Below are 24,707 nucleotides of genomic sequence, written 5' to 3' on the forward strand. Positions count from 1 at the left end.
TTGAAATTTTTTTGCGGTTTTCCAGTACACCATATGGTAAAACTTATGGTTTCATTTAAAACTACAACTCGTCCCGCAAAAAGCAAGCCCTCATATGGCAAGATTAACGGAAAAATAAAAAAAATTACGTCTCTCGGAAGAAGGGGAGCAAAAAAAAAAACAAAAACAGAAAAACGCAAAACGCACGGGGGCTTAAGGGTTTAACAGAAATAAACACTAGAAATAGAGCCCTCTGTGTGTAATGACTCTATAATATATACAAATAGAACTCTCTGTGTGTAATGACTCTATATAATATGGAGGAATAGATCTCTCTGTGTTTAATCACTGTATATAATATTTAGAAATAGATCCCTCTGTGTGTAATGACTCTACATAATATATAGAAATAGATCCCTCTGTGTGTAATGAGTCTATATAATATATAGGATTAGATCCCTCTGTGTGTAATGACTCTAATATATAAAGCTGAATGTGTGTATGTATGTATGTGTGTATGTATGTCCGGGACTGGCATCTGCACCGTCGCAGCTACAGCCACAAAAGTTTGCACACTCACACGTCTGGACCCCGAGAGCGTCATAGGCTATGTTGTGAGGCGAAATTTTAACCCCGCACATTCCAATTTACCAATCAATTTTGCCCCTATCTACATAATGGGGAAAAAGTGAAACGAAAAGTGTATTCGCACCGTTGCATTTACAATCACAAAATTTTGCACAGACACCTCATGTGACCCAGGGAACGTCATAGACTATGTGTTGACAGGAAAATTTAACCCCGCGCTTTACAGTTACTCGCCAAAAAACATGCCTTCATTAAAGTAAATGGAGCCTGGAACTACAGGTTATTAGTAGGAGCTGTGAGTGGTTGCTATAGGAACAAAAGACATTCATAGTATAAGAAGCTTATATGTGAAGTAATAAGATGTCGGTGGGGAGACGAATAGAGAGAGACAGACAGGGAAAGAGAGAGAGATAGAAACAGACAGGGAAAGAGACAGAGACAAACGGTGAAAGAGACAGACAGAGACAGACGGTGAAAAAGAGAGACAGATAGGGAAAGAGACAGACAGACATGCAGACAGGGACAGAGACAGGCAGACAGGGAAGGAGGAGACAGGCAGAGAGACATACAAAGATAGATGGGGAAAGACACAGACCTTGATAGAGACAGATGGGGAAATAGACAGAGAAATAGAGACAGACAAAGACAGGCAGACAGGAAAAGAGACAGACAGGAAAAGACACAGACAAAGAGGCGGGGAGACAGACGGGGAAAGAGAGAGACCTGGGAAAGAGACAGACCTGGAAAGACAGAGAGATAGAGACAGACAACGAAAGAGACGAGGAAAGAGGCAGACGAGGAAAGAGGCAGACGAGGAAAGAGGCAGATGAGGAAAGAGGCAGACAGGGAAAGAGACAGACAGAGACAGACGGGGAAAGAGACAGATGGGGAAAGAGACAGATCTGGAAAGAGACAGACGGAGCACATTACTTGGCCAATTTAGTTAAATCAATGTGGAATATCTGTGGTGTTGAAATATATGTTGTGAAATGCTTCTATTAGCTTAGTTTTTGCCTTTTAGTAATTACATTTCTATCTATTTGTTTTGTAGTTTTTGTGTGCAGAATACATTTTTGCTAATACATTCTATTTTGTTAACAGCAGTTATTAACCCGGGCGAAGCCAGGTAGTACTGCTAGTATAATATATAGGAATAGATCCCTCTGTGTGTAATGACTCTATATAATATATACAAATAGATCCCGCTGTGTGTAATGACTCTATATAATATATGCGTTTCCCTTTTTGTATTGAATTGCTGAAATAAATCAACTTTTGATAATATAATTTATTGAGATGCACTTGTATATCTGTGTACTTTTATATGGAGTGTAGAGCTAATATTTCCTTGGAGATAAAATCATGGTAAATAAATATATCACTTATAAAAGAAACGCAAAAGGTTCTTGTGAAACATTTTTCTTTTGGACTGATTTGATAATATATAGCTATGGAAAAGGCTGAATAAACAGTTAAAACAGTGGTGGAAAGACGACTGATGCCCAATGTTTGATTTCATTATCAAGTCCGTTCTTATTACAAGTCTTCACTGCTACGGAGAAATCGGGCCAAATCTTCAAAAGTTCCTCAGGTGTAAAGTGGTGCATGGTGACTAGCCTCGTGAACTTACACCTGTCATAAGGAACCCTATCTCTTCTAAACCAATTTTCTGAAAGTTCAAAGATTTTGACTCCCAACTTTTCTAAACACATTCCTACGAAAACATCTTCAAATGGGAACATCTGCATGCTTGTGGCTGCCAGGTATATCTTCTTTGCCATGTCCCCAGAAAAAACATATCCTGTTCCGGTGCAAAAGGGAGGGTAAAACATTTTGGAGTAAGTTTTGGTGGACATGTACCATTTACTGTCCTTTTCTCTGAACGGTAAACCATTCAGCGTAATCATCCCCGTAAAGAAGTTTTTCTTAGGTGGTCTTTGAGGCTGTAAGATTCTCTCAACCAGTAACCAAGGGTTGAAAAACATATCGGAGTCGATTTTCATGATGTACTTTACTTTTGGACACAAACGACTGACCCACTCTATTCCCATCAAAGTCTTGATTGTCAAGTTGTAGTAAGAGTCCAAGAAGTCTTGCATTATGATGTCATGAAAATGGGCACTCTCTTGGATAACTTTCTCATCGTTACTCTTTGACCTTCCCAAGAGGAAAAGCCTAATGATATGAACACCATTGACCAAAGACTCATTGGCCCAGGTGTTTCTCAAGACGTTTCTGGTGTGGAACTCCTGAGGAGCCGAAGGAATGAGCAAAACTAAAAATGGTGCCCCCTCTTTACATTTTTCATTTTCTTCTATGAAATATGGGTAAAAGGGAGTGATGGCTCTCTGAGGAACCCGGGAGTAGATCTTTTCGTCTTCAGTCCTCCAGTCACTTGTATATACCAGAATGAATATAACCAATATAACAGAAAAGAAGCAGACATGAGGAATGAGTGATTTTAGTCGTTTCCTGCGAAGAACAATGGGTAGATTAATTAGTTATATCTCCAAAAATGAGAAATTGTTTATCATCTCAAAGTTCTCATCCTCAACCAACTAGGACATCCAACTTTAGTATATCACATAATTCTAGAAAGATATATCTGGATTGGCGCTGCTTCTCAATAATGGGCCGACAAAGAACTCTGTTCCAGCCTGAAGCCTGTAGTAGTCATACTAGAATAACATAATATGAGGTATCATCCGACTATCATTGGGAAAAACACATTCTTCTACATACTGTGAGATGTATGTTTCACCCCATGGACCAGGAAGTCCTAACCGGAGGGGTTCAGTGGCCTGCATATACCCCAAAAAAGCACCTTCATATAATACTGCCTATGAATCCCTTGGTAGTTCAGTTCGGCGGGTTCAGACAGACTTTAGATAAAGTTTGGTTTGGGTCTCTGCTCACATACACTCAGCCATAAACATTTTCGAGGGAGGGTGGGTAGAGTTTTTCCTTTTTTGTTGTTTTATTTTTTTGTGCACACTACGTTTGATCACGCTGTTTGATCACCCCCCTAGTGTGAGCCGTTCAAAGACTAAAAGTGGCTCGCACTAGGTAGAGCACCGAGCGTACCCGAGTACAGCGATTCTCGCACGAGTAATTGTCATACGTTAAGCGCCCCAACTCCAAAAGCAAACTCTGTTTTTTTTTTGTAAACTCTGTGTTTGCTACAAACACCAAACCTCGGGTTCGCTTATGTCTGCTTGTGACATAACTTCTGACTTCCAGCCAGTCAGAAGATACTGTCGCAAGTTGGCACCGTGGAACTGGAGCAATGTCGTTAAAAGGTGAGATGCCGGAAGGTGAGTATGTGACGGGGCAGGGGGCCTAAATTTAAAGCGCTACTCCAGTGCTGAAAAAAACCCCCAGTGGACTGGTACTTTAAATTGCTTTAATTAGCATAAAAATAAGCAAGTTTACAATTGACTTGCTATTTCAATCTGCTGTCATTGTTCATGATAGCTTTTATCTTCCTTAGTGTACAGAAAAGAAAAATGCTGGAGTGGTGCTTTAAATTGCTTTAATTAGCATGCAAATAAGCATGTTGGCAGTTGATTTGCTTTTTCAAATTGAGAACTTTTATCTTTTATAGTGTACAGCTTGTTTCTATAGAGCCTGGTCTCTAGTCTCTGGCTTAGATTGCGCAGTAGTTACATTGTAGGAGAGGGGTTTAACTCTTAACATCCCCGTTAGCTCTCCAGCCTATTGAGTACAGCAGTTAGCTGCTCACATCCCTTCCCAACTGTTCCCCCTCATCGTCAGAAGAAATGCAGTTATAAATCAGGACAGGAGCTTTTACATCAGGCCTCCTAATCAAGGCTTCTGTTTTTTTAAATGCCCTGTTATTTCTATGTATATATGTACACAGTGATAACAGTGTAGACTTCAGAAAAAACCCCACTGATGGCTGAATGTGTAAGGCTGGTTTCAGACGTCCGTGTTTTAGGTACGTGTGACATCCGTTTTTAACACGGATACACACACGTACCCATGCTATTATTTGCTGTTACTCACACGTCCGTGGTTTCACACGGACCGTGTGACCTCTCATGACCCCGCATGCACACACGCAGGCATGTTTTTTTTTTTTTCCGGCATCACGGGTGTCACACGGATTGCATACTGATGTGATCCGTGTGACATCAGTGTGACATGTACCGGAGAAAACATGGGTCTTTTTAATAAAAAGATTTTCTATATTTACCTTTCTCCATCGATGCTGTCTCCGGCTCTGCTGCCTCCCGCTGCTGACCCCCGCTCATTATACTCACTGAATATTCAGTGTCCTGTGGAGATGGAAGCCGGAGCATTGCGGGGACTTTAGTGCTGGGGACAGCAGCGCTGGGTGAGTATACAGCAGAGTGTGTGCGTGTGTGTGTGTGTGTGTTCAGTGTATACATGCATGTGCATAATGTATGTGCTTGGTGTATCCATGTGTGTCTGCTATGTGCGTATACATATGTGTGTATATGTGCTCAGTGTATACGTGTGTGTGTGTGTAGTGAGAACCTGGAAGCCGTATCATCGCAGGGACAGCATCGGGGACTTATCACAGTTCCCAATGAACTCTGATGAACCCGTAAAACTGTAGCGCAGGTGTCACAGGGGTCATCAGGATGTCATCAGAGTTCATTGGGAACGCCGATGACCTCCTGAATGTCACTGTGCTTGCAGAATACTCACCTGTCCCCGTGGTGCTGTCCTCGGCGGTGCTGTACCCGCGCTGCTCCGGCTTCCAGGTCCTGAGTGCAGTGAATAATCGATGAATATAATGAGCGACGGTTTTTAGTAGGAGGCAGCAGAGCCAAAGAAAGCAGGTAAATTTGGAAAATCTTTTTATTTCACAGACCCGTGTTTTCTCCGGTACCTGTCACACGTATGCAAACACGGATGTCACATGTGTGACACACGCGTGACTCTCGCATGACAAACGTGTGACCATAACCATGCGAGTGACTGGTACCTGATTAAACAAGACGTCTGAAACCGACCTAATAGCAAAACTTGTGCTGATCTTTCTAGTTCTACTAATACTTTAGTTTTATTCAGCAGAGATTTCACTCGAGGAGAGCCCGCCTTACCAGAAACCGGGAAGTGATGAGACTGGAAAGCTGTGTGCTGCTCAAGAGACAACTTAAGACTACCCTTTTAAGATTCGTCTAAATTAAAAGTTTTAGATGCTTCATTGATGTCATGATGGCGTGGACAGTTTAGGGCTGGGTGACTATGATGTGTTTTACATTTTGTTTCACTTACGTATTTGATGCTTCACATCCTGGTAACCACATTCAAAGGATGCATTCCCAATTTTTTGTTTCATGGTCTCAAAACGGATCACAATATACTTTTTATCAGCAGGTCTTTGACCTGAACTAAAGGCACCGGCACATGCAGCAACGTATCTAACGATATATCGCCGGGGTCACGGATTCCGCGACGCACATCCGGCATCGTTAGCGACGACGTTGCGTGTGACAGCAAGGAACGACCGTTAACGATGGAAAATACTCACCTTATCATCCATCGTTGACACGTCGTTCCTTTTTAAAAAATCGTTGATTGTTGAGCATGCAGGTTGTTCGTCGTTCTCGAGGCAGCACACATCGCTACGTGTGACACCTCGGGAACGACGAACTGCAGCTTACCTGCGGCCCGCCGGCAATGCGGAAGGAAAGGACTTTCGACTAACATCCACACTAATTCGAACCTCCCACTCCCGAATCCAAGACTTCTTCCGAGCTGCACAAAACCTCTGGAACGCTCTACCCCAAGAAGTTAGGACGAATCACAACTTACTCAGCTATGACTATAAACACAGCTATAAACGCAAAGGGTGGGTAGTACAATCATGTGTACAGGAAGAGGATTCCTTGTGTTGGTAAACACAGAAGAATGGATCCGCCACCCCTGCTTCCACCTCCCGTCTGGCGCTATGTCTGCTCCCGTGCGTCGCCATGTACGGATGGGAGGTGGAAGCAGCTGCAAAATCAAAAGTGAACAGTAGAAAAAAAAATATCATATTCACCTGTCTGCAGACTCTCGGTGCCATGTCCGCTCCCAGCTCCTCTTCCCGTTACCGCCACCCCCAGCTCTGGCTGTGTGCAGACTCCCTGGACATGTCCGATGGCTGCAGGACCTGGCGATGATCAGCTGATGTGGTCACCTGATGGAATCAGCTGACAGTATAAGTCTCAAGGTGAGGGCGGCTTTTTACCGTCCGGCCGGCTAAACTATCAGCTGATGCCATCAGGAGACTTCATCAGCTGATTGCCGCCGGGTCCTGCAGCGATCGGACGGGAGTCTGCACAGACGTGTGTAGTTTTTTTTTTTTTTTTTTGCACTGATGCATCAGCTGATTGTATAAAAGCCATTTATACAATCAGCTGATGTGTCATGTGATTCAGGCCCTTGAACCTGACACATCATCTGATCGGTATGCCTTCCAGAATACCGATCAAATGATATTGGATCCGGATTGGACAGCACGGGACCCTGACCCAGGATTACTGCGGAGGGGAGGGGTCTTTATTTCAATAAAGATGAAGTCACTAATTGTGTTGTGTTTTATTTCTAATAAAATAATTTTCTGTGTGTTGTGTTTTTTTTTATCTGTACTAGAAATTCATGGTGGCCATGTCTAATATTGGCGTGAAACCATGAATTTCGGGCTTAGAGCCAGTTGATAATATACAGCTAGCCCTAACCCCATTATTTCCCAGCGAGCCATCCGTCACCAGGGCAGCTGGAAGAGTTGGATACAGCGCCAGAAGATGGCACTTCTATGAAAGCGGACTGCAATTCGCAGGGGGGGGTGCCCAGAAAGCTTGGGTACCCTGCGCTGCGGATTCCAATTCCCAGATGCCTAGTTGTACCTGGCTGGACACAAAAATTGGGCAAAGCTTACGTCATTTTTTTAACATTATTTCATGAAATTCAAGAAAGAAAAAAAAAAAGGGCTTCCCTATATTTTTAGTTCCCAGCCGGGTACAAATAGGCAGCTGGGGATTGGGGGCAGCTCGTAGCTGCCTGCTGTACCTGGCTAGCATACAAAAATATGGTGAAGCCCACGTCATTTTTTGGGGGGCAAAAAGCTCCTGCATACAGTCCTGGATGGAGTATGCTGAGCCTTGTAGTTCTGCAGCTGCTGTCTGCTCTCCTGCATACATTAGTGAATGGAGAATGCTGAGCCTTATAGTTCTTCTCCCCCTATCTCTCCCTCCAGCATACAGTCCTGGATGCAGCATGGTGAGCCTTGTAGTTCTGCAGCTGCTGTCTGCTCTCCTGCATACACTAGTGGATGAAGTATGCTGAGCCTTGTAGTTCTGCTCCCCCTGCCTCTCCCTCCAGCATACAGTCCTGGATAGAGCATGCTGAGCTTTGTAGTTCTGCAGCTGTCTGCTCTCCTGCATACACTAGTGGAGAATGAAGAACATATTGAATAAGGAAATTACATCAGTCGTTTTTTTTTCAACAATCTTTAAAAACGCATAAAAACACAGCCAAAAACGCAAAAAACGCATTTTTTGATGCATTTTTTATGATGCTGCGTTTTTGTGCATTTTTTGTGGGAAAAAACGCACAAAAACACAGCGTCAAAAAAACACAGTGTGTGAACTTAAACTAAGCGTTTCTATGACTATAAACGCAGCTATAAACGCAAGGGGTGGGTAGTACAATCACGTGTACAGGAAGAGGATTCCTTGTGTTGGTAAACACAGAAGAGTGGATCATCCCGGTACCGCCACCCCTGCTTCTACCTCCCGTCCGGCGCCATGTCCAGACAGGAGGTGGAAGCAACTGCAAAATCAAAAGTGAACAGTAGAAAAAAAAATATCATATTCACCTGTCTGCAGACTCCCGGGACACGTCCGATTTCAGCAGGTCCTGGCGGTGATCAGCTGATACGGTCACCTGACAGCATCAGCTGATCATATCAGCTCCAGTGGTGAGGCCGGCTCTTTACCACCCGGCCAGCTTAAACTATCAGCTGATGCTGTCAGGTGACCGCATTAGCTGATTACCGCTGGTCCTGCAGCGATCGGATGGGAGTCTGCACAGAAGTGTGTATTTTTTTTTTTCTACTGATGCATCAGCTGATTGTATAAACGGCTTTTATACCATCAGCTGATGTGTCATGTGATGCAGGCCCTTGAACACCTGACACATCATCTAATCACTTTGCCGTTCAGCAAACCGATCAGATGATATTGGATCCGGATTGGACATCGCGGGACCCTCAACCCAGGACTACAGCAGAGGGGGGGTTCTTTAGTTCAATAAAGATGGAGTCACTAATTGTGTTGTGTTTTATCTAATATATAAAGCTGAATGTTTGTATGTGTATGTATGTCCGGGATTGGCAAATGCACCGTCACAGCTACAGCCACAAACTTTTGCACACTCACACTTCTGGAACCCGAGAGCGTCATAGGCTATGTTTTGAGGGGAAATTTTAACCTCGCTCTTTACAGTTATTCACAAAAAAATCTGCCTCCATTAAAGCGAATGGAGCTGGGAGCCACAGTGCAGCCAGAACTTCAGAAGAATGCGCAGCCACGCCCTTATATGGAATGTTGGTGTGTCACAATGCAGCCAGGGAAAGAGACACAGACAGACACAAAGAGACACAGACAGACACAAAGAGACACAGACAGACACAAAGAGACAGAGACAGACACAAAGAGACACAGACAGACACAAAGAGAAACAGACAGACACAAAGAGAAACAGACAGACACAGGGAAACAGACAGACACAGGCAAACAGACAGACACAGGGAAACAGAGGGAAAGAGACAGACAGGGAAAGTGACAGACAGGGAAAGAGATTGAGACAGACGGAGAAAGAGACAGAGACAAACAGACAAAGAGATAGAGAGAGAAACCGAGAGAGATATACAGAGGGGGAAACAGAGAGACAGTTACTATCCCGTGCAGCAGTTATTAACCCTTATTAACCCGGGCGAAGCCGGGTAGTACAGCTAGTTTCTAATAAAAATATTTTTCTGTGTGTTGTTTTGTTTTTTATCTTTACTAGAAATTCATGGCGGCCATGTATACGTATTTTGGCGTGACACCATGAATTTCGGGCTTAGTACCATCTGAGAATACAAAGCTGGTATTAACCACTTTATTACCCAGCGAGCCACCGCCATCATGGCCGCTGGACGAGTCGGATAAAGTGCCTGGAAATGGCGCTAAGAAACAATGCACCATTTCCAGGGGTGGCTGTGGGCTGCTGAGAATCCCAGTCCCCAGCTGCCTGGCTTTACCTGACTGGCGATCAAAATACTGCGGGAGCCCACGCATTTTTTTTTAACTATTATTTTAAATAAAAAAATTAATGGGCTTCCCTGTATTTTTATTGCCAGCCAAGGTATCGCCAGGCAGATGGGGGTGGCAACCCGTAGCTGTCTGCTTTATCTGCGCTGAGAATCAAAAATACAGCTGAGCGCTACGTGATTTTTTTTTAATGATTTATTTTTACAGTACTGTGATGACAGGCAATCAAAATATAGGGAAGCCCATTTTTTTTTAGTTATTTAAATAAATAATTAAAAAAAAAAACCGTGAGCTCCCGCTGCATTTTTTGTATTGGTAGCTAAGGGTAATCCAAGCAGCTACTGCTGCTAACCCCCACTGCTTGGTATTACCTTCACTGGCAATGGAAAATCCAGGGAGACATTTTTTTTTAAGCTTTTTGCCAAAAAACTAAAAAAAAAAAAAAAAAAAATTACGTGGGCTTCGCCATATTTTTGTATGCTAGCCAGGTACAGCAGGCAGGTATGGTGCCCCCAACCCCCAGCTGCCTATTTGTACCCGGCTGAGAACTAAAAATATAGGGAAGCCCTTTTTTTAATTATTTCATTAATTTCATGAAATAATTAAAAAAAAAAAAAAAAAAGGACATGGGCTTCGCCCCATTTTTGTGTCCAGCCAGGTACCACTAGGCAGCTGGGGATTGCATCACAGGTTGGCCCAAGCTTTCTGGGCCCCTCCGCTGTGAATTGCAGTCCACAGCCGTCCCAGAAAATGGCGCTTTCATAGAAGCACCATCTTCTGGCGCTGTATCCAACTCTTCCAGCGGCCCTGATGCCGGGTGGCTCGCTGGGTAATAAAGGGTTAATACTAGCTTTGTTTTACTGGCTAGTATTAAGCCAGAGATTCTTAATGTCAGGCAAGTTTGACCCGGCCATTAAGAATCTCCAATAAAGGGTTAAAAAAAAGACACAGACACACTTAGAGACTCCATGTTTATTACTCTCTCTCACCCCTCCACGATCCTGGTCTTCTGTCTTCTTTCTCCTTCAACCCATGCAGCTCTGCTACATCAGACAGCACTGCATGGGAGGAAGGACGCTGCTTCCCGTGCAGTCTAATCACTCAATGAGTGAGCAAAGGCTTTGGGTTGGCGAGCGGTGACGTCACCGCTGCCACCGTTGCAATAGTAACCTGACAGGCGGGTTACTATAGCAACGGTGATCTCCGATCACCTGATTCCCGGTGCCGCTATTCACCGGCTGTGGCATCCAATCTCTGCATGTGGGCTGACTCTGTAAAGAGCACCGATATGCAGGAACGGGGAGCCAAGCATGTGCCCGAGTATCTCACCGGTACTCACTGAGTATACTGAGTACGGAGATGCTCGGGCGAGGACCGCATACTGGCGACGTGCACTGACAGGCCCTAGCATGACGTCATAGCCATGTGACCAGTCTGCAGCCAATGAGATAATACACACGTGACTGGTCACATGCTATGACATCACGGAAAGGTCCTATGATCAGTGCTGGTTACCGGCAGGACACAGCGATGATCGGAAGGAGAAGCAGCGGGAGACAGAGTCTGCAGGAGGCGTCGCGGGACCTGTAAGTATAATGGCAATGTTTATTATTAACTGTATGTGTATATGTATAATGTGTTTGCCTGCCATTGTTTTCAATGGGGTTCGAAGGTGTTCGTCAAATGTTCGACGAACACACCCGCCATTCGAAGAACCGAACTCGAACACTAGGGGGGTGGTTCATCGCTACTGTTAAGTACTTGTGTACCAAGTTCCAGGGAGTGTCCAAAGCAAAGGTGAGGAGGCTAAACCCTACCAACTGCACAAAAAAAAATGCAAATTAATTGCCAAAGATTTGAGAAGCATCAAACGTGAAGCAACCGGAAGCTTATTATCCTCCAGTGCTGCCATATTCCAGAACTGCAACCTCCCTGGCAGCCCAGAAGTACAAGATGCTGAGTGCTTAGAGAATCGGCCGAGGTGAGGAGGCTGAAACCAACCACCACTGAGCAAGATACAGAAGTGCAAGGTGTTAAGCACTCATAGACACAGCTGAGGTGAGGAGGCTGTTGCATGGCATGACCATGGCTGTTGCAAACTGCACCCCTACCTACCCCTTTAACACCTTTTCTTTTTTATTATTATTTTTATAATAAACAAAGAGAACAGAAGAACAATGGCACAAAATAAATGTAAAAAAGTTGATTTTATTAAATATTAATAAAAATATTTCATATCAATGCAAAATTTATTTTTGTTTTTACAACAAGTAGTGTGAGGAAGGAAGAGGTATATGAGTAGACTAATAGTTAAAAGTCATAGGGAACAAACTTGAGATGACAAAATTCATGCCACCATTCGCATAACCCAGCCAAGGTAATAGAAATTGTATAAACCAGGTAAGTGGTCTAATATGAAGGATAGATCTGAAATCTTGAGGTGTGCCAGCACCAAACACCACTATGGGCCCATGTGGCTGGAATGAGGATAAAAGGAAAACTCTGAATCAATACGATGTACGAAATTAGACCAAAATAGGCGTAAAAACAACAGCGGTCCCTTGTAGTCGTGTGCAGGTATTCAGGTGGGAAGAATAGATGCACCAATGAGAATTAGAAGGAAAAAGGAAAAGAAACACCCAGATACATAAACCTGTATAAAACAGGGAATGCCAAAGGGGAGATGAAAAAATAAAGTGTATAATAAACACTAGTGCATCTATAATTCCACTAGTGCTCGAGAAGAGCAACTAGTCATGGGTCAAAGAGGAGAGGCACGTGAAAGTATCTCACATATGAGTGTTCACATAAAGTTCCCATTGGGAGGGAGGGAGGCACACCAGTTGAGGTCATAAATTAGAAAGTAAGCCCAGATACATAAGCCTGTATAGACAGGGAATGCCAAAGAGTAGATGGTAAGTAAAATATCAAAATATTAGACAATGACTACTGGTGTGTCTACTACCCAAACCATAGGGCAAAAATAGTCATGGGAAAGAAGATGAGGAAGGAAAAGATTCTGCAGAAAATTGGATAAAAATAGCAATGATCACTTCAGACTAAAAACACGCATAGAAAACAGTGTATCTATGAACCTGTGAAGTGCTCTAGTCGTGGAGGTAAGAGGTCTGCAGAAAGGGAAAGAATAAACACATTAATGACCAGGGTGGCCAGTGGAGGTCATAGCACCAATGGGTCCGCAGCACTGCCAATAGGGCAAGGATAGTCGTGAGGATGAGAGGGCTGCGCGTTAGATGACAACAACCCCACTGGTCACTGAGGGCAGCAATAAGGAAATGTAGAGAAAAGTAAATAGTGGAGGAGCTGGCGGCAGCGGAAGTAAATAGAAGCACGTGCAAAAATTATTATATACCGCTGTCACAGGCGATCAAAGTGAATGAGAGGCCAGAATTACCTGGTGAGTGGGCTGGGTGTGATGGCAGGTGGAAGGCCCCGACGTCCGTTTCGCTAGGCGCTTTTTTGAGGGAATAGTAAATCTGAAGTAACTAATGCTTTATATCGGGTCAGCGCAGGTGAAAACAGTCAAGGGATTATGGAGGCTGGAACTGCGCATGTGCCGGCAGCGGAGGCTAGGGGGCAGAGCAGACAGGAGACCACTTGGTGTAGAGCGCATGCGTGGGAGAGCGGACGTCTCCATGACTCCCGCGCATGCGCTCAAGGTGGGCAACATCAGGCTACGCCTCCCTGCAGTCAGCAAACCGGCAGCCGCGCATAGCCGCAATGGAGGGGAAGTGGAAAGAGTTATGAGATTGTGTATGTATGAAAACAAGTGAAGCGATTACAAATGATGACAACATTGATAATACAACAAATACAATTGTATATGAGTCCAGTCGGATTTCCACATGATCCACCGATGGGGAAGGGGTGAAGATCAGATGATGCCAAAGAGAATAATTGAATAATTGTTTGCAGGGAGAGGGAAGATAGAACCTATGCAGAATCATACACAAAAAAGAGGGAAAATATTAACACCAACAATGCAATAAGAAAAAATAATAAAAATAAAAACACCCGAAAATTAAAAACAGAAACAAGTATGTTCCAAAAATGTGTAGCCCTAAGGTTACAATATTTATAATTTATTCAAAATACTGGACAATACAAAAAATGTAGAAGACTCAATACTGCAGTCCCGATGTACAATAACAGAGTTAAAGACATGGAGAAATATGGGAGAGTATAACATATTCCCATATATGTAAATTGGGCAAAAAGGAGAGGACGCGAGCAAGAGGGGAATTTTCACAAAAATGGGGAGAAGCTAATTGTCTCATTTAAACCATGGGGGACCAACGTGTTCAGGGAGACAATCCACTTTGACTCCCGTTTTGCGAGAGTCTTCCGTAGATTGCCTCCCCGAACATCACCGTGGACCACATCAATGCTCCGAACCCTCAGAGACCTTGCATCACAGCCATGATGCCTACGGAAATGGCGGGGGAGGGTCTTTAATAGAGAAACGTCCTCCACAGAGCCAGCAGCATTAATGTCCCTGACGTGCTCCCTGACCCGTACACGTAATTCGCGTGATGTAAGACCAACATAGATCAGGGAGCACGGACAGGTGGCGTAGTAAACTACGTGTGTAGAAGCACAAGTAATGCGCTGGTTGATGGAGAACGTTCTCTTTCCCTCTGAACATGCAAAGGACGTAGTTCTGAGGATATTGGGACAAGCTACACAATGGCCACATGGGAAGCATCCCCGGAGAGGGCCACCCGAACCAAATGGATTGGGGCGGGGAGGGATGTAATGACTATTGACGAGAAGATCTCCCAGGTTCCTCGCCCTCCTGGCCATCATGAGGGGCCTCCTGGGCAGAACATCGACCAGAACAGGATCCGTAAAAAGGACCGACCAATGTCTGTCCAGGATATCCCTCATCGTGTCCCACTCGTGGTTAAAAGTCCCAATAAATCTGATTTGACTTCCGTGGTTGGCCGACGTGGTTGATAATGGAGTAATTGATCTCTTGTCTGTGCTCCCTGATCTATGTTGGTCTTACATCACGCGAATTACGTGTACGGGTCAGGGAGCACGTCAGGGACATTAATGCTGCTGGCTCTGTGGAGGACGTTTCTCTATTAAAGACCCTCCCCCGCCATTTCCGTAGGCATCATGGCTGTGATGCAAGGTCTCTGAGGGTTCAGAGCATTGATGTGGTCCACAATGGTGTTCGGGGCGGCAATCTACGGAAGACTCTCGCACAACGGGAGTCAAAGTGGATTGTCTCCCTGAACACGTTGGTCCCCCATGGTTTAAATGAGACAGCTTCTCCCCATTTTTGTGAAAATTCCCCTCTTGCTCGCGTCCTCCCCTTTTTGCCCAATTTACATATATGGGAATATGTTATACTCTCCCATATTTCTCCATGTCTTTAACTCTGTTATTGTTCATCGGGACTGCAGTATTGAGTCTTCTACATTTTTTGTATTGTCCAGTATTTGAATAAATTATAAATATTGTAACCTTAGGGCTACACATTTTTGGAACATACTTGTTTCTGTTTTTAATTTTCGGGTGTTTTTATTTTTATTATTTTTTCTTATTGCATTGTTGGTGTTAATATTTTCCCTCTTTTTTGTGTATGATTCTGCATAGGTTCTATCTTCCCTCTCCCTGCAAACAATTATTCTCTTTGGCATCATCTGATCTTCACCCCTTCCCCATCGGTGGATCATGTGGAAATCCGACTGGACTCATATACAATTGTATTTGTTGTTATTATCATTGTTGTCATCATTTGTAATCGCTTCACTTGTTTTCATACATACATAATCTCATAACTCTTTTCACTTCCCCTCCATTGCGGCTGTGCGCGGCTGCCGGTTTGCTGACTGCAGGGAGGCGTAGCCTGATGTTGCCCACCTTGAGCGCATGCGCGGGAGTCATGGAGACGTCCGCTCTCCCACGCATGCGCTCTACACCAAGTGGTCTCCTGTCTGCTCTGCCCCCTAGCCTCCGCTGCCGGCGCATGCGCAGTTCCAGCCTCCATAATCCCTTGACTGTTTTCACCTGCGCTGACCTGATATAAAGCATTAGTTACTTCAGATTTACTATTCCCTCGAAAAAGCGCCTAGCGAAACGGACGTCGGGGCCTTCCACCTGCCATCACACCCAGCCCACTCACCAGGTAATTCTGGCATCTCATTCACTTTGATCGCCTGTGACAGCGGTATATAATAATTTTTGCACGTGCTTCTATTTACTTCCGCTGCCGCCGGCTCCTCCACTATTTACTTTTCTCTACATTTCCTTATTGCTGCCCTCAGTGACCAGTGGGGTTGTTGTCATCTAACGCGCAGCCCTCTCATCCTCACGACTATCCTTGCCCTATTGGCAGTGCTGCGGACCCATTGGTGCTATGACCTCCACTGGCCACCCTGGTCATTAATGTGTTTATTCTTTCCCTTTCTGCAGACCTCTTACCTCCACGACTAGAGCACTTCACAGGTTCATAGATACACTGTTTTCTATGCGTGTTTTTAGTCTGAAGTGATCATTGCTATTTTTATCCAATTTTCTGCAGAATCTTTTCCTTCCTCATCTTCTTTCCCATGACTATTTTTGCCCTATGGTTTGGGTAGTAGACACACCAGTAGTCATTGTGTAATATTTTGATATTTTACTTACCATCTACCCTTTGGCATTCCCTGTCTATACAGGCTTATGTATCTGGGCTTACTTTCTAATTTATGACCTCAACTGGTGTGCCTCCCTCCCTCCCAATGGGAACTTTATGTGAACACTCATATGTGAGATACTTTCACGTGCCTCTCCTCTTTGACCCATGACTAGTTGCTCTTCTCGAGCACTAGTGGAATTATAGATGCACTAGTGTTTATTATACACTTTATTTTTTCATCTCCCCTTTGGCATTCCCTGTTTTATACAGGTTTATGTATCTGGGTGTTTCTTTTCCTTTTTCCTTCTAATTCTCATTGGTGCATCTATTCTTCCCACCTGAATACCTGCACACGACTACAAGGGACCGCTGTTGTTTTTTTTACGCCTATTTTGGTCTAATTTCGTACATCATATTGATTCAGAGTTTTCCTTTTATCCTCATTCCAGCCACATGGGCCCATAGTGGTGTTTGGTGCTGGCACACCTCAAGATTTCAGATCTATCCTTCATATTAGACCACTTACCTGGTTTATACAATTTCTATTACCTTGGCTGGGTTATGCGAATGGTGGCATGAATTTTGTCATCTGAAGTTTGTTCCCTATGACTTTTAACTATTAGTCTACTCATATACCTCTTCCTTCCTCACATTACTTGTTGTAAAAATAAAAATAAATTTTGCATTGATATGAAATATTTTTATTAATATTTAATAAAATCAACTTTTTTTACATTTATTTTGTGCCATTGTTCTTCTGTTCTCTTTGTTTACAATGTCTCTAGCTGAAGTCGGCACCCCTCCTGAGGGTTTCTATGTAGTATATCCCTCAGTGTACAATTAAATTAGCCATTTGTTTACAATATGCTTTATTATTATTAGTATCTTCGACTGCTACCGTGTCTGGTATGCTTGTCGTGGAGAAGGGGGGGGTCTTCTTTTTAGGGGGGGGGAAACTTACCAACAACTGTGTTTCCCCCGAGAATAAGCACTACCCCGAAAATAAGTCCAAGCGCATTTTACGGGGCAAAAAATAATATAAGACAGTGCCTTATTTCAGATGAAACTCGGTATCTATATAATATATGGCCTTAGATGATAAATATGGATGGTGATTTCCTCATATCACAACTTTTGCGCTATTAATAACCAAATGGAAATACGAGGCATACTTGATTGTAGCGTAGGATAAATAAAATAAAATCTAAACATGTTGATAAATTTAATTGATAAGTTCACAGTTATCCACGATTTTATTAACACGTAAGGCTATTATATATATCAGTTATAGTTAATAAGAAAATATATGTAGAGATCAATAGGCTCACGATTTCCATAATGTGGATATTGTGAACAACTCAATTAGTCTGGAATGGTCCTACATAATGACAACAGTTCACATTTGCTTACAATAAACTGGTTAATATTTTTAAATCTCAAATTTGATCTTTGAGACCGAAAATATAAAAATGGAACCCTGAAATTTCTGTTGGTAGACGCTCCTATAATAATAATTTTGATATATAGAAATGTTAAATATTAATTTCTGTCATGTGGTATGTACAGACAGAACAGGGGCTCCTAGCTGGTCCACAGACTTAAGACCCTGCACTGTCCCTTATCTTGGAGGTAGGCTTGATGGTAGCGAGGTCCGAGCTCCCAGCGTGACCCTGACTTCTGTCTGAGCCCTGATCTTACTCCTTCCCACCCTGGGAGCGTGCCGGAAACCCAGTAACAAAACCCCACAGAAAAGACACGGACAAGAGAGAACGAAACCTCGTACACACTGCACTCAAACACAAAAGGGGGACAATATATGTACAAGGGAGTAAAGCAAAGGGTAGGAAATAAACGCAGAACAGGGGAACCTTCACACCATGCAGAATAGTAACTAGTTCACCATGAATGCAATAACCACTGAAACCGGGATCGCTGGTGGCCGAAAAATGGAGAGGAAGCCTCAATTTCAATATTATCATAAGAAGTGTTGGCTCAAGATTGCAAAGAAATATGAAAGTGGAAAGTAGAAAACTGGAAACAGGTGATTTGGAGAAATGAGATGAAAGTCAATAGACGGCTCTGATGGGGGCAAATGGGTCTGGAAGAAATAAGGGAAAAATGAGCTAATGGATCGAGAAATTGAAGGTGCTGTCAAGTTCAGTGGTGGAGGAAGCCTGATGATGTGGGGGTGTTTCACAGGCAAAGGCTTTGGATACTTGACCAGGATCGATGGTGGTCTCAATGCTGAGCTATATGTGAGGATCCTACAAGATGAATTACTTCATACACTCGAGTACTATGGTTATGAAAAGGACAACATAGTGTTCCCGCAACGACCTGACGCATACAGCGAGACTGGAGAAGAAATGGTTAAATGAAAAGGAAGTAGAGGAGCTGGATTGTCCCCACAGTCCCCAGACCTCAACCCAATCCAACACTTATGGGTAGAGGTGAAGAAAAAGCTGTATACATCCCCAAGTGACCCGACCAGTATACACCAACACTGGGAACGTGTAGAGGAGACCTGGTAGCAGATTTCGATTGAGACATGGGAGAATCTGATCAAGAGCCCAGAAGGATTCAGGCAGTGTGAAATCCAAAGGTGGATTTATCAGATACTAACAAAAAATTTAAAATTTTGATTTAGACTTTTAGGAGCAAAACAGTAACAATGCAGTGACCTGACAAGAATCTGCATAACTAATCATATGCTAAATAGCTGCAAGTCAAATTTCTGTGTGAGATAGCCAAGATGATTGTGTATAAAATGAAGGTCATCTCATGCTTAAAGCTGCAGAGGATGGTGAGATATGGAGCCTGAAAGTCAAAAGTGCAAAACATAGTTACCCTTTTGCTCGTCAGTGTAAGGCGGGCTTTACACGCTGCGACATCGCTAGCATTTGCTAGTGATGTCGAGCGCGATTGCACCCGCCCCTGTCTCGCACGGCCGATATGTGGTGATCGCTACCGTAGCGAACATTATCGCTACGGCAGCGTCACAAGCACATACCTGCTCTGCGGCGTCGGTGTGACCGGCGAACCGCCTCCTTTCTAAGGGGGCGGTTCGTTCAGCGTCACAGCGACGTCACAGTAGCGTCACTGAACTGCCGCCCAATAGAAAAGGAGGGGAGGAGATGAGCGGCTGGAACATGCCACCCACCTCCTTCCTTCCTCCTTTTCCGGTGGACGGAGGTAAGGAGATGTTTGTCGTTCCAGTGGTGTCACACACAGCGATGTGTGCTGCGGCAGGAACGACAAACAACATCGTACCTGCAGCAGCAACGATATTATGGAAATGAACGACGTGTCAACGAGCAACGATTTTGCACATTTTTGCGCTTGTTGATCATCGCTCATTTGTGTTACATGTAGCTACCGGCGCCGGATGTGCGTCACTAACGACGTGACCCTGACGATATATCGGCAGCGATGTCGCAGCGTGTAAAGTACCCCTAAGTCTGTTGAAATGAGTGACCATTAAAGAAGAAGGGTAGAAACAACACTGTTAATATCTTTTTTTTTTTTTTTTTTTATAGTGGTCTATATACTCTAATGTACCCATTCGCATAAAAATATTGCTTAGTCCGTGTTTTCCTGTCTCTATTAAAAGTTTTACATTTGGGTTAATTTCCCTTATAACATTCTAATACAGGCAGTAGGATAATACTATTGAAAGGCAGAAAGTGTATCCAGCTCACCTGTTATTAGAGTCCATACTCCCCTCCAAGGTGCACGAGGCCTGCCGGTCAGTCCATACCGGTGCGTGTAACAGGAGATTAGGAAAGAAAGGAATGGGCCCAGCACCAATTCAATAAAATATAAAACATTTTTTTTTTTTTTTATTGGTATCCAGTTAAAATAATGTCGGGGAACTCACTGTACAAAAATATGTATAGCAGGTGAAACTTTACGCGTTTTGGACGAAAAAATTATCTAAAATCAGAAGAGTCCTTAGTCATAAGTTGATGATTAAGGACTCTTCTGATTTTAGATAATTTTTTCATTCCCCGACATTATTTTAACTGGATACCAATAAAAAAAAATATTTTTTTTTATATTTTATTGAATTGATGCTGGGCCCATTCCTTTCTTTCCTAATCTCCTAGTAGGATAATACTATGCACTGAAAGTACTAAATGGAGAATAATAATAGTAAAACATGAGTTAATAGAGTAAAATAAAAAAATTAGGGGACGCCAGATCCCTCTTACGTCTTTCTAGATGCCAGGAGTTCTTACTTACATCTGATGACTTGTCTTGGAGCTTAGCTTTCGATATTTCTTGCAGATAAATAATAATCCAAACTAAATGCAGTGAAGGCTACAAGTGTGCAGACATATTCCATCAGGGTATAATGGGTATATCCATCATCAATCATCACCGTACAGCGGTAGGGCCGTCAATGCTAATAGGTGTTGTGCGGTGCCTGATGAAGATGTAAACCACACGTGTATTGTCGCTGGGCTTCAGTCACCGTTTGTTGCTTCACTGCAAACTTTCCAAACTAAAAGGAAACGTCTGACCAGATCCTGAAATGCAGATCGCTCAGAGAATTTCATAATTAAGGTTTCCTTATTACAAAAGAGCACTAAAACATCTAGGTCAGCTTTGATCAATGACTGCAGATTCCAGCCCAGCTGTATTGTCTCGGTGTCTAAGGTAGGCTAAGGGGTACTTTGCACGTTGCGACATCGCTACTGCGATCTCGTCAGGGTCAAATCGAAAGTGACGCACATCCGGCACCGGTAACGATGTCGCAACGTGTAAAGCCTAGAAGCACCGATAAACTATCGCAAAAGCGTTGAAAATCGGTGATCTGTGTAGTGTCGGTCATTTCCATAATTTCGCTGCAGCGACAGGTACGATGTTGTTCCTCGTTCCTGCGGGAGCACACATCGCTGTGTATGAAGCTTCAGGAGCAAGGAACATCTCCTTACCTTTGTCCCGTCTGCAATGAGGAAGGAAGGAGGTGGGCGGGATGTTTATGTGCCGCTCATCTCCGCCCCTCTGCTTCTATTGGCCGCTTTCCAGGTGACGTCACTGTGACGCCGCACGACCCGCCCCCTTAGGAAGGAGGAAGGTCGCCGGCCAGAGCGACGTCGCAGGGCAGGTAAGTGCATGTGAAGCTGCCGTAGCGATAATGTTCGCTACGGCAGCTATCGCAAGATATCGCATCTGCGATGGGGGCGGGTACTATCGCGCTCGGCATCGCTACAATCGGCTAGCGATGGCGCAGCATGCAAAGTACCCCTTAGGGTTAGATTTCTGCATGAAATCTGCACCTTCTGGCAGAAAAATGCACCAAAAACGCATTTTTTGTTGCGTTTTTGTGACATGCATTTTTTTTTAATGAAGTCCATGGCTGGAAGGGCTAAAAAAAAACACAGGAAAAAAAACACCCCAACAATTAACACACTGCAGGTTTTTTCTACAACAAAATTTGCAAGAAAAAAAAGCAATATGGCACAACACTTCAGGAATCTCATAGACTTTGCTGCAACATATTTATGTTGTTTTTGTGCTGTATGTCCTGATGAAGGGAGCAGAGCTCCTGAAACGCGTAGACACAAGCTACAATAAAGGAACATTGATCATCTTCTTGTCCTCTCTCCTGGTGAATAGCGCGGCAATAACCCCTTCTCTTTTATCCTCTGGCTTCAAAATAGGCATACAGATTTTGGGGCAGAGTTGTTAAAAAATGACATAAAAAAATACACTGTGTGCACATAACCTAAAAGAGACTGTAAAAAAATGTGGCTGTGTTTTGTTCTCATTTCATCTATATTACAAAACATCATTTCACCATAATCTGGCCATGACTAGGGGCTCACTGCAAGATTTCAGACAGGAGTAAAAAGAATTATCAGGAGAGTTGTCCAAGAGCCAAGAACAAGCTGTGGAGAACTACAGAAAGACCTGGAATCAGCAGATACAATTGTTTCAAAGAAAACAATAAGTAATGCATTCGCTCTCCATGCCCTGTATGCACGCTCCTGTATGCACGCTCCTGTATGCACGCTCCTGTATGCACGCTCCTGTATGCACACTTAACACGCAAGACTCCATTGCTGAACAAAAAGCATATTCAGGAGTGTTTAATGTTTGCTTCACAACATTTAGATAAGTCTGTAAAATACTGGGAGAATATAGTCTGGTCAGATGAGACCAAAACTGAACTCTTTGGATGCCAAAGATTTCCACCCCCCCAAAAAATGGACAAATTTATGGAGACAATCTTGATAAAAATCAGCTGCCATCTACCAGGATAAAGATGAAACGAGGGTGGACATTTCGGCAAAACAATGATCTTAATTACACATGCGACGAAACTCTCAATTGGTTTCAGAGAAAGGAAATAAAGCTGCTAGCATGGCCGAGCCGATCATCGGAGCTGGATCCAATAGAAAATATATGGAAGGAACTACAGTTCAGAGTTCATAGAAGGAGCCCACTGGACCTTCAGGATTTGAAAAATGTTTGTGTGGAAGAGTGGGCCAAAATCACACCTGAGCAATGCAGGCGACTATTTTCATATAGGAGATTCCTTGATGCTGTTATCACCAACAAAGGCTTTTATACGAAGTGTTAATTGTTACATTTCAATATTTATCTACTTGGATTCTGGCCGGGAGTCTGCAGATCGCATACTTGTGGTCACAATGACCTTTGCACCCCCTCATTAAGATGCTTCAATACAAAAAATAGGGTTTGAGTCAGTATAAGGCTAATGTACATGTGTATCTTCTGAAACTACAGGAGTTTAGATAAGTTACTATTGGCTGTGTGAAAATTGCAAGATTTCCAATTTTTATTTTGCAAATAGCGTCTTCAGAGAGGACGAGGACAGGAGCTCAAGAGCCACCTACTGGATGTAGCAATCTTAAGAGTCAATATTGACCCGTTACCGAGCCTTGACCCATTACTTAAGATAAGAAGCCAAACCAGCACTCCAGTTGTATTAAATGTTTCGGGGTATTTACCCCTCATCAGGGCAAATCAGGAGATCTGCTCTGGATAGGTGAGAGGCCTCCTACTGGAGGTCTAAGGGTGAATGTTTCTCCTAGTTATTACAGATTGTGATAAAAAAAAATGGCACTGCCCAAAATATATTTAACACAAAAAACTAATTCAAATAATATGTAATTTTTTGATGACACATTCCCTTAAAATCAGTAGCTCAAGCTGCTTCTCTGATCATGCTTTAAGAGTCCAGTTCTACTTACTTAAGGCCACTTTAGACGCAATGAGATCGCTAACGAGATGTCGTTATGGTCACGGAATTCGTGACGCACATCCGGCCTTGTTAGCGGCGTCGTTGCGTGTGAAACGCACGAACGACCGTTAACGATCAAAATTACTTACCTAATTGTTGATCATTGACGTGTCATTCCTTTCCCGGTTATCGTTGCTGTTGCAGGACGCTGGTTGTTGGTCGTTCCTGCGGCAGCACACATCGCTACATGTGACACCGCAGGAACGAGGAACATCACCGTACCTGCGGCCGCCCGCAATGAGGAAGGAAGGAGGTGGGTGGGATGTTCGGCCCGCTCATCTCCGCCCCTCCCCTTCTATTGAGCGGCCGCTTAGGCACCGCCGCTGTGACGCCGAACGAACCGCCCCCTTAGAAAGGAGGCGGTTCACCGGTCACAGCGACGTCGCTAGGAAGGTAAGTCCATGTGACGGGGACTAACGATATTGTGCGCCACGGGCAGCGATTTGCCCGTGACGCACAAACAACGGTGGCGTGTGCTTTCGCTAGCGATATCGCTGCGTGTAAAGCCCCCTTTAGATGGGTTGTTTTGTATAAGCACAAGCCCATCATCCACTCACCGTGAAGTAATTTCATGGATAGTTGGTCTCCACTATGGAAAAATGCAACAAATAAAACCTAAACCCAACTAAGCGAGCCTCAATCATGACTGGTCTAGAAGTTATAGAGCCATAGACTTCCAAAAAGTTACCTTGTTATGGGCGAAGAACCCATAACTGAGCTCTTTCTGCATCCAGACAGTAATATGGTTTCTAGCACCCAATGCCAGACAGCTGCTGCCAAGCCAAATTTAAAAGAATCATAGTGAAGATTCGGTCTGGTAGTGATTCCAGTCATATCAAGATATTTTGGATGGTGCTTACCTCATTGTAGCTGCTCCTATGAACGTGAGGACAGAAGTTTGTCAGGTCAGTGGAGAATGGAATTA

General features: G+C 43.7%; 1 protein-coding gene across 1 annotated transcript; it reads right to left on the reverse strand.

Moving 5' to 3' along the window:
* Positions 1-1,872: 1,872 nt before the first annotated feature.
* LOC142302776 (beta-1,3-galactosyltransferase 1-like) lies at positions 1,873-14,768 on the reverse strand. The gene is made up of 2 exons (XM_075343887.1): positions 14,179-14,768; positions 1,873-3,039 (listed from the first exon to the last, which is right to left on the reverse strand). Exons 1-2 carry the CDS (start codon positions 14,766-14,768, stop codon positions 2,040-2,042), a joined length of 1,590 nt encoding a protein of 529 aa, XP_075200002.1. The 3' UTR covers positions 1,873-2,039.
* Positions 14,769-24,707: the final 9,939 nt, after the last annotated feature.

This window comes from Anomaloglossus baeobatrachus, chromosome 4, assembly GCF_048569485.1.
Source record: "Anomaloglossus baeobatrachus isolate aAnoBae1 chromosome 4, aAnoBae1.hap1, whole genome shotgun sequence".
Classification (NCBI taxonomy): domain Eukaryota; kingdom Metazoa; phylum Chordata; class Amphibia; order Anura; family Aromobatidae; genus Anomaloglossus; species Anomaloglossus baeobatrachus.